This window comes from Manacus vitellinus, unplaced genomic scaffold, assembly GCF_001715985.3.
Source record: "Manacus vitellinus isolate BGI_N305 unplaced genomic scaffold, ASM171598v3 scaffold_15_pilon, whole genome shotgun sequence".
Lineage (NCBI taxonomy): Eukaryota > Metazoa > Chordata > Aves > Passeriformes > Pipridae > Manacus > Manacus vitellinus.
This window is the reverse complement of record NW_021939122.1, coordinates 11,865,963-11,881,946: the sequence shown is the minus strand read 5'-3', so window position 1 is coordinate 11,881,946 and position 15,984 is coordinate 11,865,963. Positions and strand designations below refer to the sequence as shown.

Sequence of the window (15,984 nt, the reverse complement as noted above, 5' to 3'; positions counted from 1 at the left end):
CATCTTGCGCTCCATTGTGCATGTCTCCTAACAGATAAATGACAGGAGCAGATGAAGTATTGCTGTGGCTTTCAATAGCATATCCCGTTCTGGGATCTCAGCAATAAACTCACAAATTGGGTATTCATGGCACAAGTGTTGCAATCCTGCTTGCAGTGGCCAGAAAAGTCACCCACACATTTTTACAGACATACCTTAAAGAATGTATCAGCCTCTTGAAACATCATCACATTGCTTCTCACTGAATCCCTGTGGGACCCCTGAGGGCCCATATTTTGTGGGGGCCCTGAGGAACAAGGAGTAGGGTCCAGATCTGGGTATTGCAGTGACTTTCATGGATCTAGATTTCAAGGCTTGCAGATGAGCAGAGAATTAGAGCCGTATTCTTAACTGGGAGCTGACTGTATAACAAACAGTCCCCTGAAATCCACAGTCTCAAGATTACTTACCCAAGATTACACAAATCATCTGTAGCCGAACCTGGAACTGAGTCTTCATCTACCACTGACATACCTTGACTGCAAAGGGATCCTTCCCGGAAGGACCTATACATAGCGATGTCATGAGACGATGATACTTTTTATGGTCAGGTGAAAGATTTAATGACCTCTGTGTGACAACATCTACTGAGCAAGGAAGCACTTATTTTTTTAACCCACAGTGGTTTTGGGCACAGAGGGACAGGCAGGGGTTCTGTGAGGAGTCAGAACGTGGTGCTTGCAGAGTGGTGGTTGGGTGGGATTGGGGGATTCCTTTTCCCTTCGCTTGACTAACATTACCTTTCTCTGTCTGAAGGACGGCATGAATTGGGTGTGCAAAAATGTCAGTGCTAAGAAGAAGTAAAGCGATTTGAGCTGCATGGAAATGGAGGAGCGGTGGGAGCAGAATTCTAGCCTGAAAACACTAATTTGCTGCTTTCTGACCAAATGTTTTTCCATCTGTGCACAGCTACAGCTGTTAAAAGAAAAAAAAAAGAGAGAGAGAAAAAAAGGGAACAACATCGGTTTAAGCCTACTGCTGGATTTGGAACTTGACCTGCTCTTTAGTATCATTTTTTTATCCCAATAAAGGAATTACATATTTCCTCCCTATGCATAAATAGTATTAAATGTCTGATTAGCAAGCAAATTTGTAAGCAGAAGCAAGACTGTGATTCAGTGTGGAGCAGAGGGAGTGGTGAATTACTGTAGTTGCTTAGATGCATAGGACCTGCCCTATACGCGTGGCTGCTGAGGACACGCTCGCTCGGGTGTCAGTCACAGCTTCCCCTCAGTGACAGATAAAATGCGGTTGTGTTACCAATTGTGGGTAGTTTCTTAAAATAAAGCTGCTAAGGAGTCATTTGTGTAACGAGGGTAGAAGACTTCCACACATTCCTATAGCCATAAAAGAGGAGTTTGATCATAACGAGGCACTGTTGCATTGCGACACCGCTGTAGAAGGGAGAGAAGGGTTATATGTGTATAATTGAAGCTCTTTACAGTTGGAATAATGCAGGATGAGCATGCCTAGGGCTTTTCTCACAGCTGAAGGAGAATTTAGCCCAGCGTTTCACCTTGAGCCAGCAAAAACGTGGTTCCTCCGTTCAATAAGTTCCATATGTGAGATTAGTCTTGATGTTGAACAATCCCTGTTGATTTTCCCTTGATGTTAAGGCAACTCTGCAGGAAAATGCAATTAAGTCCATGATTACTTTCTAGAATGAGATATCAGGTCCCAGGTTTCCTTTTTGAAATGTGCAAAATGTATTCTCCTACCCCGCCACCTCAGCAAGCCTCGCCTAGCCCTGCCAGGGACTGGGGGACTGCCCCACAGCGGGCTGGCTGCCCAGTGCCTGAGGTCCTCCCAGCCCCATCCTGGCTGTAGATTGCCCTCGTGGAGGCTGAGGATGCTGATGAACGGCAGATGAGAAGCACTCTTTAAAACGAGATTTCATTCTTCCCTGAACTGACTTTCCTATAAAAGGATGCAGTTGCTGAAATAGGAAAGAGAATGTGTTTTCTGCGTCCTCGCCCCCAGTTCAAATCTAGCCCCAGCTGACAGTGGGCAGGAACGATTAGCACGCCAAAGCAGCCATGTCCTGCATGAAGCAAGCTTGGTGACTCCTGGGCCAGTTTCTAATGCACAGATGGTAAAATAATCCCACTGCCCTGCTTGCCAGCTTTGTTTGCTGCCTGCCTGCGAAAGGGCAGAGAATGACTAGGGACTGCATTACCCCTTCCACCTCCTGGAGACGGACTGTCGGGCAGGATGGGGAAAGCTGCATGTACTAAAGCATGTGGCTTTACCACGCGTCAGCGAGTTGACTCATGGACCCAGGCAGACGGCTGACACCCCTGGAGCTCCCAGCTCTTTTTTCCTCCCTTCCCCTGGATGTCTCCACCTCACGGCACAAACATCTGCAGTGTACGTGAAGCAGCCCCTGGCCGCCTACGTGTTACAGCTTGGCAGATTAAAATCATCTGGGGCTCATTCCAGGTCCCCCCATACATCAGGATGTACAGTAGCGGTTCAGGGTTGATCCGCGTGTAGTTCAGCTGTCTGCTGTGGCTGGGGGCAGAGGGACAGCTGGGACAGCAACTGCTTTAGCAATCCAACTTTAATCTGCCTGCGTCCGTGAGTCAGCACCCTCCGTGTGCATCTGTCTCCAGCACAGAGGCAGGACATGCCTGCTGGAGTAGCACAGCCTTGCTTTAAAAACCAGACGACTGGGGAGGGGGCGGGGAAGAGCGGGCTCGAGTGAGCTGTTAAGCAATAGCTAATGACACAAAGTGACACAGCTCCGGCTTTGCATGGATTGAGTAAGGAGTCATAAGATGAGATGTTCGTTTAAACACAGCTTGCTCGGTGACTCCCCAGCTGCAATGGCTTATCAAGAATGCTGCAGATTTGGGCATGGCTTGTTCCTGGGTCAGCCCAAGGAGGAGAAATTTGTCCCGGCATCACCTTTTCCTTGCAATTAATGCATTTGCCTGATGCAAGTGCTGTAAAGAATTGCAGCCCTCTCCTGTAGGCACGCCTGGTGCTGGCTGAGTGGCAGAGCTTTGTGACGGATACTCCTGAGCTTTTGAGCTTTGTATTTGTCCGCATTGCATGCCAGATGCAGAGGGAAATGCTTGGGTACCTGTCCTGGTCCAGGCAGGACAGAGCAAGGTCCCCCAGGGGGCTCAGGCATTGATCCTTCTCCCTTGCAAGGGACTCGAGTTGGTGCTTTCCTGCTCCCTACTTTTTAAGCAGTGGCAAATTTACTCTGTGACACCCCACCTGTGCCACAGTTGGCTTCCTGGAGCTGAAAAGCATCCAGGAGGGTAATTTGTTTTTTAAGTCTCACATTGGTTAAACTTGAAAATGTGTGTAAAATAGATATGTAGTAATTTTCCTATCACTTTAGTTGGGAAGGGAAAATTGCCTTATTGAACTCAGGATCCAGAAACATTTGCTGGCTCATTCATTATGTTTGCATGTAGCTACACGTATTGGTTGTGTGCATCTGTACTGCCAAGAGTGTCACCTGTAATCCAGCAGTTAATTTGGTTTTCCTGAGCAAGGTAGTGAGAGGAAGACCATGATAGAGTGATGTGTTCTGGGAGGAAGGAGGTGGACGGTTAAAATGACCATATCTTAAGTATATCACCCTGCAGTGATGGCTGTAAATGCTCATTGTATTGTAAACATTTCTCTGTGCAACCTGGTGAAAATGTAAAAGGATTTGAGGTTCTGTTCACTTGCTGCTCCTTATCTGAATGTATTTACATTTGCTATACCCTCTGCAGGGCTCACTGCCCTGGGTGGCACCTGGCTAAACACCACCTGCACAACTGCCTGGGATCAGCCAGAAACGCCTGCCCCTGATCAGTGCAGCCCCTGCCCCTCTCCCAGCCCTTCAGCCGTGCTCTGGTTTACAGCAATGGCACATGCAAGGCTCTGTCCTTCCAACGCTGTCAGCTTTGCCCTCCTTAAGGTGAGGCTGGGGGAAGCAAACCTCTCATTGGTATGGGTGGAGCTCTGCCACACTTCGCATCAATTCATAGATTTTTAAAGCCAGAAGGGATCATTATGTTCCTCTCTCCTGACCTCCCACATAACACAGCCCATTAAACGCCATCCCTCCAGTGGTGACTCACGGTTGAATTAGAGCCCCTCTGGTAGGAAGATACCCAGCCTTGATTTAAAGACATGGAGTGACAGACAGACAGACCCACCCCAGGCCTCTAGAAGTTTGTCACAGGGGTTAATTCCTCTCCCATGGGGAGTTTGTTGTGCTTCACTTTCACATAGTTAAATCTGGTTCTACCTTTGTGATAGGTGGAAAGATGCCTCTCCTGCTCCTACCCCATTGTGTTCCCTGGAGGGGAGAGGTAGTGGAAAAGTGAGATTCTCCAAGGGCACATCAGAAAACATGAGTCCAAGCCCCTGCTCTGACCATGAGCACTGGGTGTGGGCATTCGTATCCCGCCCTGGCTGTGGCTGTGTCCCCCACTGCAGCTCTGGTGGAGGATGTCTCTCCCTGCCATCGGAGAATGCTTCCCAAAGCCTCTTGCAACCTTCTCCCATTTTTCCCACTACCAATAATGTTTCTTGTACGTTAATGTTAATGACTTCTCCCTCTGTCAAAACTATAACTGGTCACCAGACTCTTTTTTATGAAGTGTACTGGGATGAGACCAACCCACTCACACTCGCCTCCCGCCCCACAGGTCTCACCCTTCTCCAAAAAAGGTGGTGGCTGTTGCATTCCTTGGGCCGTCTGAGTCCACACAAGCTCTTTCTTTTATGTTCCCTTTTTGAATTTCACCAAAAAGGGGTATTTGCAATATCTGGTCATGTTGTTACTCAGTGTATAATTTAGATGTCTTTGTCAAAAAAAAAAAAAAAAGGAAATAAATTAAAATTTAGTAGAAAGACAACTGGTGTTTAGGGGTGATTCTTTTGTTCTTTGCCGGGTTCATTTTCTGACAGCCATCAGCTGAGAATTGCCTCTTCCCAAGGAGCCCCCAGACAGTCTGCAAAGCTGCTTTTCCACTGCTTCCCTGTCTTCCCATCAGAGATGGTTGCTGGTACTAGAAGTGATCAAAACTGTTGGAAGAAGCCTTTTTCCTTTAGATTTTCACTTGTTCAAAACTATCAGAAAAAGCCAGCAAGAAAGGCAAACTTTGGGAGGATCTTCTTGTTTCAAAAATCATGTTGTAGGTTAAAAAAAAGCGTGCCTTGAAACACATTCCCTGCTGACCTGGCAGGAAAAAGGAAGGGGAAAAAGGAAAGCAGCAAATGATTTGGGTTTGGTTCAGTGAAGTGGGGTTGGGAGGGTGTTTGGAGGGAGGGAAACGAATCTGGGGTTGCTTTCCAGCTAATCTGACTCATTACTGTTCCTGCTACACCAGGACAGGCCAAAAAGCGAGAAACTGTTAGAACTCTTAAAAGCATCAGCTCCCTCCCTGCATGGCTGAGATGCCTGCAAGGCTGTCAGAGCAGCTGGAAAAAACACATTATAGATGGTCACACTTAATTTCTTTTCTCTTTTTTTTTTTTTTTTTAAGGCACGCTTTATACTGAGCCTTGGTATTTTTTCAGCAAAGTAGGAAATACTTTTTCATCTTGTTTGCCTAATGGATTGGATGTGAAAAATATTTCTCTGGCAAGTGAACACCCTGAGAGTTGTTTGACTTGTCACAACGTTATGTATCGGCCCCTGCGGCCCCCGGCCCCTGAAGCCGCCGCGCTTCCCCTCTCCTGTTGCTGTTTATGGTGGGACACACTGTAATTTATGGCCAGGCTGCGTGTGACCTTGCATGCGTCTGCTCGAGCGAACCGCAGCTCCCTTCCCCGCACAAGCCCCGCTTTGCATTCACATGATGAATTTAGTGCTCCCGGAAGGACAAGGAACCGGGTGGGTTGGATGTGGGGAGGGGAAAAAAAAAAAAAAAATAATAATCCACGGCCTGCAGGAGAAAAAAAACACTGAGATTTTTGTTCCTCTTTGAGCGGTATTTCCCTGTTTACGGCCTCGCACCGCCCTGGATGGCTGCCTTTATCAGAGCAGAGAAATGGTCTGCGGCCACAGAGCCGGAGATTTCAGCCTCCACGTTCTCCTTGTGTTGGCATCCCCCAGCCCGGAGGGTCTGCTAGGAGCACATCCGTGAGGGGCAGCCAGACCGATGGCCACGGCCACGCTCCAGCCGACCCACCCAGGCACCCACCCAGGCACTGCGCTGGAGCTTTTTTTCATTTTATTTTGTTTTGTTTAAGTGGAAACAAGCTCCCACCGCAGCCTCATGATTGGCTCCTGCCGAAATGGCAGCTTCGGGCTCAGTTGGCTGAATTTGGGCTTGTTGGATTTTTTATTGCAATCTGTTCGCTTATTTCCCTTCCCAGCACCGACTGGAAGCAAAACTCCTGTAAAGCTGTGGTCAGGCTGTGCCCGTGCTGGGGGATGCTGTCAAAGGCTTTCTGGGAACAGCACGGGGTGGGGGGTGCCCACTCTCCATTTCCTGTTTAGCTGGCTGACCAAGATGAGTATCTGAATCCTTTTAAATGGGAAAAGGAAAAAAAAATCCTCAGAAGAGGAAGGGTTGGAAGGAGCCCCTCTGCTTGCAATGTGCTGTGACTGCGTGGCTCCGATCTGCAGCCCTACGAGTGGCACAGCCCCGAATAAATAACCCTACGAGGAAGGGGACCTGGTAGGTAGGTTAAGGCCCCATGTCTGAGCTGCATTAGAAGATGGCAGGAACACCTTGCAAGTAAATCACCTGGATGAGAGATATTTTTAAATAGAAGTTGTCCTTGCTGCTTGGCTCTGCAACCTTTATGCTACCAATGGGAGCCGAAGCCTGCAACATTTAATGCTTCTATGGCTGCCAGGAGCTTGGAGTGCTGGGGGGAGTGGGGATGCTGAGAACATCACCATGGGCTGGGGACACTGCTGTCTCCAGCCTGTGACAGCTGGGTCCCAACCGACCAGGCAAAGCCCAACGACTTTGGGTGGCTGAGCCAGCTGTCCTGCCCCGGCTCCATTACCCTCCCTGATGTCAGACAGGAGGATTTATATGTATTTTGGGTTCATTTTTATAGCTGGCACCTGTGAGGCCAGCGCCAGGCAGGGATAACCAAAGGGTCCACACTGCAGGGGGCTATGGGCACAGAGAGCTGGTCTGGGGAATGGGGAAACAGGCATGGCAACCTCTCTGCACCCAGGGACTGTGCTTGGGTCTGGGACTGGGCAGGGAGCTGGGGCCCGACTTATGGATGCTTTTGGAGCCGGGGCAGGAGCCGCAGCTCTCGCAGCCCTAGGGGGGCTGGGGGGACGCTGAATTGGGTGTATTCAGCGTGGCACAGCTGGTGTGGGCTGCGGGGCGGGGGGGCCGCAGTTGCTTCTGACACTTTTGCCTCTGAATGTGATGATAAACTCCCTTTCCCGATTAGCACTGATCCCTCTGCCTCCAAAACAGTTGGCCCTAATGAACATACGGCCCAACAGCTGTAAGCGGTTATACATATGCATGGATATATATATTTATCCCCCCCCCAGCCCATCCATATATACTGGAGATCACAGCTGTTGCTATTCTTCCTTGCAATGCAGATCAGACGCTCTCTCTCTTTGGAGTCTTACTTGACCTATTTTGCAGGCGCAAGATTTTTTGTGATGATGATTTCCCCAGTTGGTGCTTTTGATTCTGCCTGAAACATCTTGATTGAAGGCAAACAATGGCAGCTCCGGCAGCCGGCAGCGCCCCGCACCCACCCGGCCCCCCCGGCCCCGCCAGCCGCCACACGCCGGGGGGGCCAGGGATGGGGTCCGGCCGACAGCGGCTGCCGGCTGGTCCATCCCAACCCGTCTCCTCCGATGCCGCTTCCCTGTGCCCACAGGGCGTGACTCTGCCACGTGGCCCATCACCTAGGCCATCCAACCTGGACCTTGAGACTAGTGCTGCTGTCCCCATTCCCTGCTCAGCTGTCCCCTGCTCAGCCCAAGACCGGATGGGGACATGATGCCAGAACTGGCAGAGATGTCAAAACCCCAATGGCTGCTGTATCCCACAGTGCAGTCATGCTCTGAGCATCCTATGGGTGATGGAGACCTTTGAAGCCCTTTCCGTGGGGAGCCCCAGCCTCCACTCACTGCTCAGTGTCACGTTTCGGGGCTGTGAGGAAGCCTCCAGTGTCCCCACAGCCTCCCCAGCCACACAGGGTGCCCCAAAGAAGGGCCCCAGAGCCACTGCATCCTGGCAAGGAAAAGCAGCCATCCGGGCGCGCACAAAGCCATTTCTTGTTTGGCGTTTTCGTTTGAAGTGTGTCCTTCATCTGGGTTTCTACAGCAACTGGGAAGTTCCTATCCTGGCCCAGCTGGAGGCAGTGAAGCAGCTGGAGGAGCAGGACGGCAGGAGGTGAGGATGGGGGGTGGGAGGGGAAGAAGCCAAAAAGAAGTTTTTTGAGAAGTAGGACTGCACTTTCCGCTTCCATCCTGGGCCCAGGGCTGCTGCAGCTGGGACAGGACTCCAACCCATCCCCGTCCTTCTCTCCCCAGAGGCAACACAGGCAGCTGGGGCCAAATCAGGGGGTGTAAAACACCAGCCTTTAAGGTCCCTGCACATTAGGGGTAGACTGAGGTGTCCCACCCTGACCAGCCCTGGCATGGCTGCATCCCCTCTGCCAGCCTGGGTTAAAATGAGTGAATTACCTTAAAGCTCTTAAAAGAAAACAACAAAACCCAATGAGCCACCAGTGATTCATCTTAGGCAGTGAGTCTCTTCATTTATTCATTACGAGATAATACCCAAATCTGGCTAATTAATATTCCTGCATATTTTCCAAGGGCTGATGAGGTATCTTAAACATCTCACCGAGATGGGGTTTCATATTTAGAAGGTTGATGTGCAAACTTAGATTGACACTGTCTAAATATACCCTCATGTTTAAGCATGGGGCTTTCACTCCCAGGGTGCCGGGAGCGTTCCCCAGGCTCACACCCTGACTGGAAGCGGGACCTGAGGCTCAGCGGGTGGGAGAGTGTCCCAAAAAGGCTCCCGCGAGGCAGAGCATGATGTTGTGTGGTCCCTCTTTCCACAAAGATGTGAGATTTCTGTTTGCTTCGGCAATGGGAACAAAGTGTAGCAGGCGCTGACCCACTGGTGGTCATGGGGTCAGCAGTGTTTTGGGGTGAAGGGTTGGTGCAAGCACCCACACAGCTGGACGTGCTGATAGGTACCAGAGCAGGGCCTGCAGCTTCCTGCCGAAACCCTTTTCCAAGGTTAAAAATAGGACTTGGTTGCAAACTGAAAGCCTGGTTTGCATTCACCCTCATTATGTTGATTGCTTATTTACATGTATGCAAATGAAGGAAGAGGCAGCAGCTCCTTCACCTGGGGACCCCTTGGCACGGCAGAGCCTGAACCCCAGTGTGTAAATCCCTGCCGTCCCCTCCCCAGGATTGCCCTGAAAATGAACCATCAGCCCCTCCTGACATGCCGATCGAGGGATGAGCCGCAGCCCCGTGCCCTGAGTGTGGTGGCCGGTGGCACGGTGGTTACAGCAGCCATTGCCTCTCCCCTCACCCTGCTCCACCAGATGTGCGTGTCCGGCTCCAGCTGTTCCTCATCAGCCTCCCCCGTGCAGCACCGCCGGCCTCGGGATCCTTTTTCCACCAGGCCCCACGTCCTTCATCAGACACCAATTTGGTCTGCCCCAGCTGCTCATTTTTCTTTCCGCCGTGTGACACGTTTTCACCTGGCTCCTAATCCGTCTCTTTCCATTCACAACTCGAGCTGTTTATGGATGTGCCTCTGCTCTCCCTGCTCTCCACCCCCCTTCCGGACAGAGCCATCCATCAGTAAAACCTTGCTGTGCACCCGAGCATCAGCACTTCGCCTCCCAGGACACCATTATCCCAACCGGGCCATAGACACACGTTCCTCCTGCACCCCCACGGAGCCATTGCCTTCCTTCTCACCACCAGCAACACACGGGGTTGGATGGCACGGTGCTGCAGGAAGCTGGGACACCAAGGACACCAGAGGCCTCTTCCTGGCTGGGAGGGGCCAGAGGGGCTGTGGCCCCAAGGTTTTGCAAGTGGCACCCACTGTTTTGGGGCTGCTCTCTCCAGCAAAGAGTGAGAGTGGCCCATCCCTGGGAGCGTCCCAAGCCTTTGGGGGTTATCCTGTGGGGTGGGGGCTGCGCCCGTGTCCCCCTGTCTACAGGCAACAGGTGCTTTAATGCCTGCCCTGACCAGCAGCTGCTGCTCTCACAGCAGGAGGCAGCTGTGCCAAGGAGGAAGTGGATGAGGAGGAGGACAGCTGAGGAGTCAAATTTGGAGGCACCAAAGCATAGGGCTGGGGAGCACCCTGAGGTGGGGGGTGGCTCTGGCTGTGCATTGGGGACCTCCCTTCATGGGAGGGACATCACTCATCCCACCTGTGTCCCCCTGACCCCTGGGGCTCTTCCTCACCACGTGGCAGTGGGCACTGGGAACACAGAGGGGAAGCATCATGAGGTCCCTGCACAGAGGCTGGGAACATCCTGCTCCTTCCTGCTGCCCCAGGATGCTTTGCTTGTGACTGAGAAGCAAACCCCCAAGTATCCCAATGGATTGGGGGATTCCTGAACAGCCCAGGCAGGACAGGGTTGGGAAGAACCTGGCAGGACAGTGGGGCCGTGCTGCCACCCTCTGCACCCAGTGCATGAGGCAGCATTAACCCAGAGAGTGGCTAGAAACATAGGGACAAGAGGTGCTGGCTCTACACTCCAACACTGCCTGGGAAGGGGGCCCCATTGGCCAGGGATTTGCTGCCATCTCCATTGGGATGGAACGGGGGGAGCTAGGTGTGAGGGTCCCCTCCCTTGGACCCACTGTTCCCCTCTTTCAGCTCACTGAGACTCTCTCCCTTTCCTGTTTCCCACCAAAGCAGCACGGGGGAAATCCAAACCGGAACTAAAGCCAGGGGCATTTTGCAACCAGGAACAAAATAAGGCAAGCCAAGCCTGAAGAGAGTGATGAAAAAACCCTCCTGCCTCTAGGACACTGCTCTGCTTTATGAAGTCAGCCTCATTTTTCCCAGACCGTGAGCTCACCCCTGCACAGCCACAGCCAGGCCAGCCCACGGCTCCACCACACGTCCTGGAAAAAGCGTTCCTCCTCACCCTTCCCAGCCTTGGCTGAGAACAGAAGGTCCCCAAACGAGCCCAGGGTGCTGCCAGCACCCATAAGGCCCCACGGGGCAGTGGGGCTTTAGGTGGGGACAAAGCCTCAAGGGCTGGGTGCCGGGGCAGCAGCGTGGTCGGAATGGTGGATACTGGCAGAGTCAGGAAAGCTGCTGTCCCCAACCCCATTCCCATCCCACAATGGGGATTGTTCTGGAGGCTGTGGGCAGGATGTGGCCCGGCCGGCTCCATGCCTGACTCACATCCTCGCCGTCTGGGAGGGAGCTGGTGGAGAGCCACGGCTCCAGCACACTTCCCCATGGGGATGGGTGCTAGTGGCAACCCCCTCCATGGCTGGGACCTGCTGCCCCCCATCCCTGAGCTGCTCCCTCCCAAACAGCCCCTCCGGAAAACCTCCCACCGTCCCCTTTGGGACCAGGGAGTGGTTCCTTCCAAAAGCAGGTGCGAGCCTCCTGTCGGAGCTGGCGTTCCTGGGGGAAGAGCTGCAGCAGAGCGAGGCATTTGCACTAAGTGATCACATTTATTTGAATATTTTATGTGTGTGTGTGTGTCTGTGTGTGTATCTAAAATCGGTTACAGAATAAATACCTGTGCCTTATAGCAGGAAGTCCACTTTTTTTTTTATACAAAGTGCTTGTTACAGGAAGTTGCATCAGCGATACACAGGACGGGGGTGCCTTTCAGCAACGCTTCCCCTCCTGAAAACTAGAACAGATTTTTTTTTTATTTATTTATTCGTGGTTTTTTTTTTTTAAAGTTTCTTTTCCCTTTTTTTTTTGTGCATTAAATTTCCTGCCATTGTGTATTTACAAATCTCTGAAAGAAGGAAAAAAAAATGCCAATATGCATGATAAGTGGCCTCATAACACAAAAAAACCCAGCCTTTAAAAAAACAAGGTAACAAACCCAAAATCTACAAGTATCGTTTCATACTGAATCAATGATAGACTTTTTTTCTTTCTTTTCTTTTTAAAAAGGGAAAGAAAGGGGTGGGGAAAAGGGAAAAACTGAATCAAACCAGAGAAAATGAACTTGGAGAAATGGAAAGAGAGAAGGTGCCATTGTCCCTTCTGAAGTTTTCCAAAGGCAGAGAGGAGTGAGGAAGAGAGCGACGCACAGACCCAGACGTCCGACTGAAATCCCCATCAATTTCTTCTCAGTAATTTCTCCCTCGTGTTTTCCCAGCGAGGGGCAAGAAGGACTTTCCAAAATTAAATTAAAAAAAGAATTAAAATGAAAAAACCTTATTATTTAATTTTAAAAGGATTAAAAAAAAAAAAAAAGAAAAGAGAGATACGATAAAACAACCCTCCCCAAAATCCTGGAGGGGTGCGAGGCAGGGGAAAAAATTGAGTTTGATTTAAAAGGGGTTAAAAAAAAAAAAAGAAAAGAGAGATACGATAAAACAACCCTCCCCAAAATCCTGGAGGGGTGCGAGGCAGGGGAAAAAATTGAGTTTGATTTAAAAGGGGTTAAAAAAAAAAAAAGAAAAGCCAAACCAAACCAGACTTTTCTGCCTGAACACGTCATCGAGCGGGACTCTCCAGAGAGTGTGACGGTTAACTGGTGACGTAGTGTTTCGCCGATGGCTGGCCGTAGACCCTATAGAAATCCTGCCGCCCGTGCTGCTGGGATGCGTCAATCCATTCCCTCACGGCAAGTCCCGGGAGCGACTGGGGGACGGCGGGGGCGGGTGGCAGTGGGTGGGAGTACTCCTGCGACGAGACTGTCCAGGGGAAGTGCCCCGACCGCGGGTAGGGCTGGTGCCCGCTGTGGTTGGACACAGAGGAACAGTAACAGTTATCCACGGAGCAGACGAGGATTTTGCGCCCGCCATACTGGGAGAGCACGGACTGCTGAGATGACGTGGTGTTGGGGTAGTGAGATGGGTTGAAGACGGAGCCCGAGTGCACCGGCTGCGGGCCGCTAGGAAGTCCAACTATGTGCTGCGTGGAGCTACAAGGCACCATGGCTTGTGCGGACTGCCCCTCGCCAGCTGAAGCGCCCTGGCTCATGTACTGGCTCGCCACAGTCCCGGACGATGGCTCGAGGAAGCTGCCCTCGGGGAAGGCGGTGGAGTGCTTGCGCTTCTCTGCGCCGGAGTTGCTGACGGTGCAGGGGTACATGGGGATACTCTGCAGGAAGGGGACAGGGGTGCTCAGAGGACCTGCGGAGGGGAACGGGAGAGGGAAACTGTATCAAGCACAGCATGGAACAGCTAAAGGGTGCTCTGGACATTTATCCAAACCTGCAGTGAAGCCCCAAAACCTGCACTCCAGCCCCATATGAGCAGAGGGTCCCCCACCCCACTCCACCAGTGGCAAACCGGGCATGCAACCACGCACAGGGGTTTGCAGGTTCAGTGCTGGACCCTTGCCAGCAGGCTTGGGGTGGCCTCAGGCACTGCTCTCCAAACAGCTCATCACCATAGTCCCTAACAGGACCAGGGTGGGACAATCTGGGGGACAAACCCAAATCCCCCAAGGAGAGAGAACTGGGAAGCCTCTGCAGGACATGATCTGCTCTCAGGTATGGGCTGGGGGCTGTGGGACCATGCTGGGCCCTGGTCCCTGCCCACATCGTAACCCCTACTTTTTCACTGACTTTTCCTGCTGATGGCCAGTCCCTCAAGAAGCCCTATATTTCAGGGTTTCACGTAACTCTAAAACACAGTGCCCTTGGGAGAGTCAGGATCTTGCTTCATGACTCCCTGTTCCCCTGCTGACTGCAGAGGGGCTCCCCCCAGGGGTCCCTGCACCCTGACAGCTCTCCCCACCCTTTTGTACTGGGATCTGCAGGACACCCAGCTATGGATACAGGAGATAGTGAGGTCCCATGCCCATGCACCCCACAGCCCTCAGGTTTCACCCACCTTCCAGCAACTTCCTCAGCTGCTTCTCCTTCTTGGCGATCTCGTTCAGGAAGAGCTTGGAGTTGAGGTGGCCGATTTTGGGTGGGGGCAGGCTGCCACCTGTACAGTTCTGGGTCCTGTTGGGGACAATGGACAGAGAGGAGAGGCATGAGGGACAAGGCAGACTTAGAAGAGGATCAGAAGCTCCTTCTCCTACACCCTCCCAGGGCCAGACTCCCTCCCTAGGGTGGAGGGCAGAAGGGAGCTGTCTCTGGCAGGCAGGACCTTCCCTGTCCAGCTTTGCCCCAAGCCAGGGCACATCTGCAGCCCATGTCCCCCCTGCACAGCCATCCCAGATCACCTATGCTCTGCTGGTGCTGGCTCTGAACCCCCTGCCCTGTCTCTGGCCCTGTGGAGCTGGACTGAATCCTGCACCGCAATCTGGCTGGAGTCCTGGGTCCTAGCTTTGCTCTTCCACAAGCACACTGCTACATTTCTCCTAGTCCAAGGGAAGGACCTGATTTAATGGCTGCACGAGGGGATGTTTTCATCCTCCCAGACAGAGAGGGAAGCTGAGGCATGGCACGTCTCTCCCAGGCCCTGAAGCATCCCTGCCCTTGTCCTCCTCTGGACATTGTGCTGTTGTGCCCCTGTGAACATGAATGTGCCCTTTTCCCACAAACATGCTTACCTGTCCATTAAGATTTTCACAGACTTGGTGTTCTAGGAGTAGAAGGAGAAGCTCTGGTCAGTAAGGCCATTCCCTGCCACATATCCCCTTTCAGTATCAGCTTCTGTGGTCCCCCAGGAAGGGACAGGCTGCACCAGGGCTGCCCTAGCCCCATCTCCAGGCTGCAGCACCTCCTCATTTGAGGCTGGCACCGAGCCTACCCCACTGCTCCTTGCCTTCTCCCACTGCTGAGCCCTCTGGAGGCATCAGCCAGCCCTGCCAGTGTCCCTAGCCTGCTCCCTGCCATGCCCCACACCTCCCCAATGCTCCCCACACAACCAGCCCTCCCCACAGTCCCTGTCCCACCCCCACCACGGGCAGCTTGTCTTACCTTCATGAAGTTGATGTCCTCAGTTTTGTCAAACATGACCTGAACAGAGCTGAGGAGTTTCTTGGCCTCCTGCATGCGCTCATTGAGGTGCAGGACTTGGGCTGCATTCTCGTTGCAGAACTTGGCCTGGGCCTTGTCCAGGATCTCCATGGTCTTCCGCAAGTCCTCGTCCAAGATCTGGTGCATCTTCTCATACTGCAGGCGAACCTCATCCTTCAGCTGGCTTACCTTCTCCTGGGGAGAGGAGCAGGGTCAGGCCCTCTGAGCCCTCCAACCTCTCCCATGATGTCCCAGGACACCTGGGTCCTTTCTCCCAGGGAGAGAAAGCAGGGAAAGGTGCAACCTGAAAGCTGCACCCCAGTTCTGCTCTCCTGCATCACCCACACAGATCCAACCCTGCCATCAGCTGCCACATGGGACTCCTATGTGCCAGATCCAACAGGGACACTGCGGAGGTTTGGTTGGCCCAGGAGATCCCTGGACCTACTTTCTGGGGTCTACCTGTGAATCGCCTCCAGAGACCTAATGTCAAGCAACAACCTGCTGCACCACCAGTCCAGGTGTTCCTGTTGTTTTTCTTAAGGTCTCGGGCACCTCCAGCCTCACTGTCACTGGGCTCGTACCACTAATAATAACGAGGAGCAAAAAAAACCTGGCTTCCCACTCGCAGGCGCACTCCATGTGCATGCCCGGGGCCCACACGTGTGCACCCACCCAGGCACATGCAGGCAGACACAGACAGCACTTCCAGTTGAAACAGGGGCTGAGGGGCAGCCACAGTGATTCAGACACCCCCAGCTATGGGGGGACATTTGTTGGCACGTGTGTACAGAAACACAGGGACCTGCAGCATTCAAGGGCATCATTGCTGCTGCTGCTGCTGGTTTTAAGACCCAGTGAAGAGGTGGGAGCATCCAC

At 52.4% G+C, this 15,984-nt stretch overlaps 2 protein-coding genes across 2 annotated transcripts in view; one reads left to right on the top strand and one right to left on the bottom strand.

Moving 5' to 3' along the window:
• ARL3 (ADP ribosylation factor like GTPase 3) overlaps positions 1-4,781 on the top strand; it is a 28,787-nt gene extending 24,006 nt beyond the window's left edge. The window contains exon 6 of the mRNA XM_008934131.3: positions 796-4,781. Within this exon, the coding sequence (XP_008932379.2) occupies positions 796-843 (48 nt within the window). The 3' untranslated portion in view covers positions 844-4,781. The remainder of the gene's footprint in view (positions 1-795) is intronic.
• Positions 4,782-11,654: 6,873 nt separating this feature from the next.
• Positions 11,655-15,753, bottom strand: LOC103766984 (probable E3 ubiquitin-protein ligase TRIM8). The gene is made up of 5 exons (XM_029958575.1): positions 15,673-15,753; positions 15,067-15,300; positions 14,697-14,728; positions 14,027-14,142; positions 11,655-13,321 (listed from the first exon to the last, which is right to left on the bottom strand). The coding sequence occupies exons 1-5, from the start codon at positions 15,751-15,753 to the stop codon at positions 12,714-12,716; spliced, it is 1,071 nt and encodes a 356-aa protein (XP_029814435.1). The 3' UTR covers positions 11,655-12,713.
• Positions 15,754-15,984: the final 231 nt, after the last annotated feature.

Excerpts from the sequence above, each read along its gene's own strand:
- LOC103766984 (XM_029958575.1), bottom strand. The coding sequence starts at position 15,753 with ATGCACATGGAGTGCGCCTGCGAGTGGGAAGCCAGGTTTTTTTTGCTC. Across the intron at positions 14,143-14,696 it reads GTGAAAATCTTAATGGACAG|GACCCAGAACTGTACAGGTG; the intron begins GTAAGCATGTTT and ends TGTCCCCAACAG. Across the intron at positions 13,322-14,026 it reads GCTGAGGAAGTTGCTGGAAG|GTCCTCTGAGCACCCCTGTC; the intron begins GTGGGTGAAACC and ends TCCCCTCCGCAG.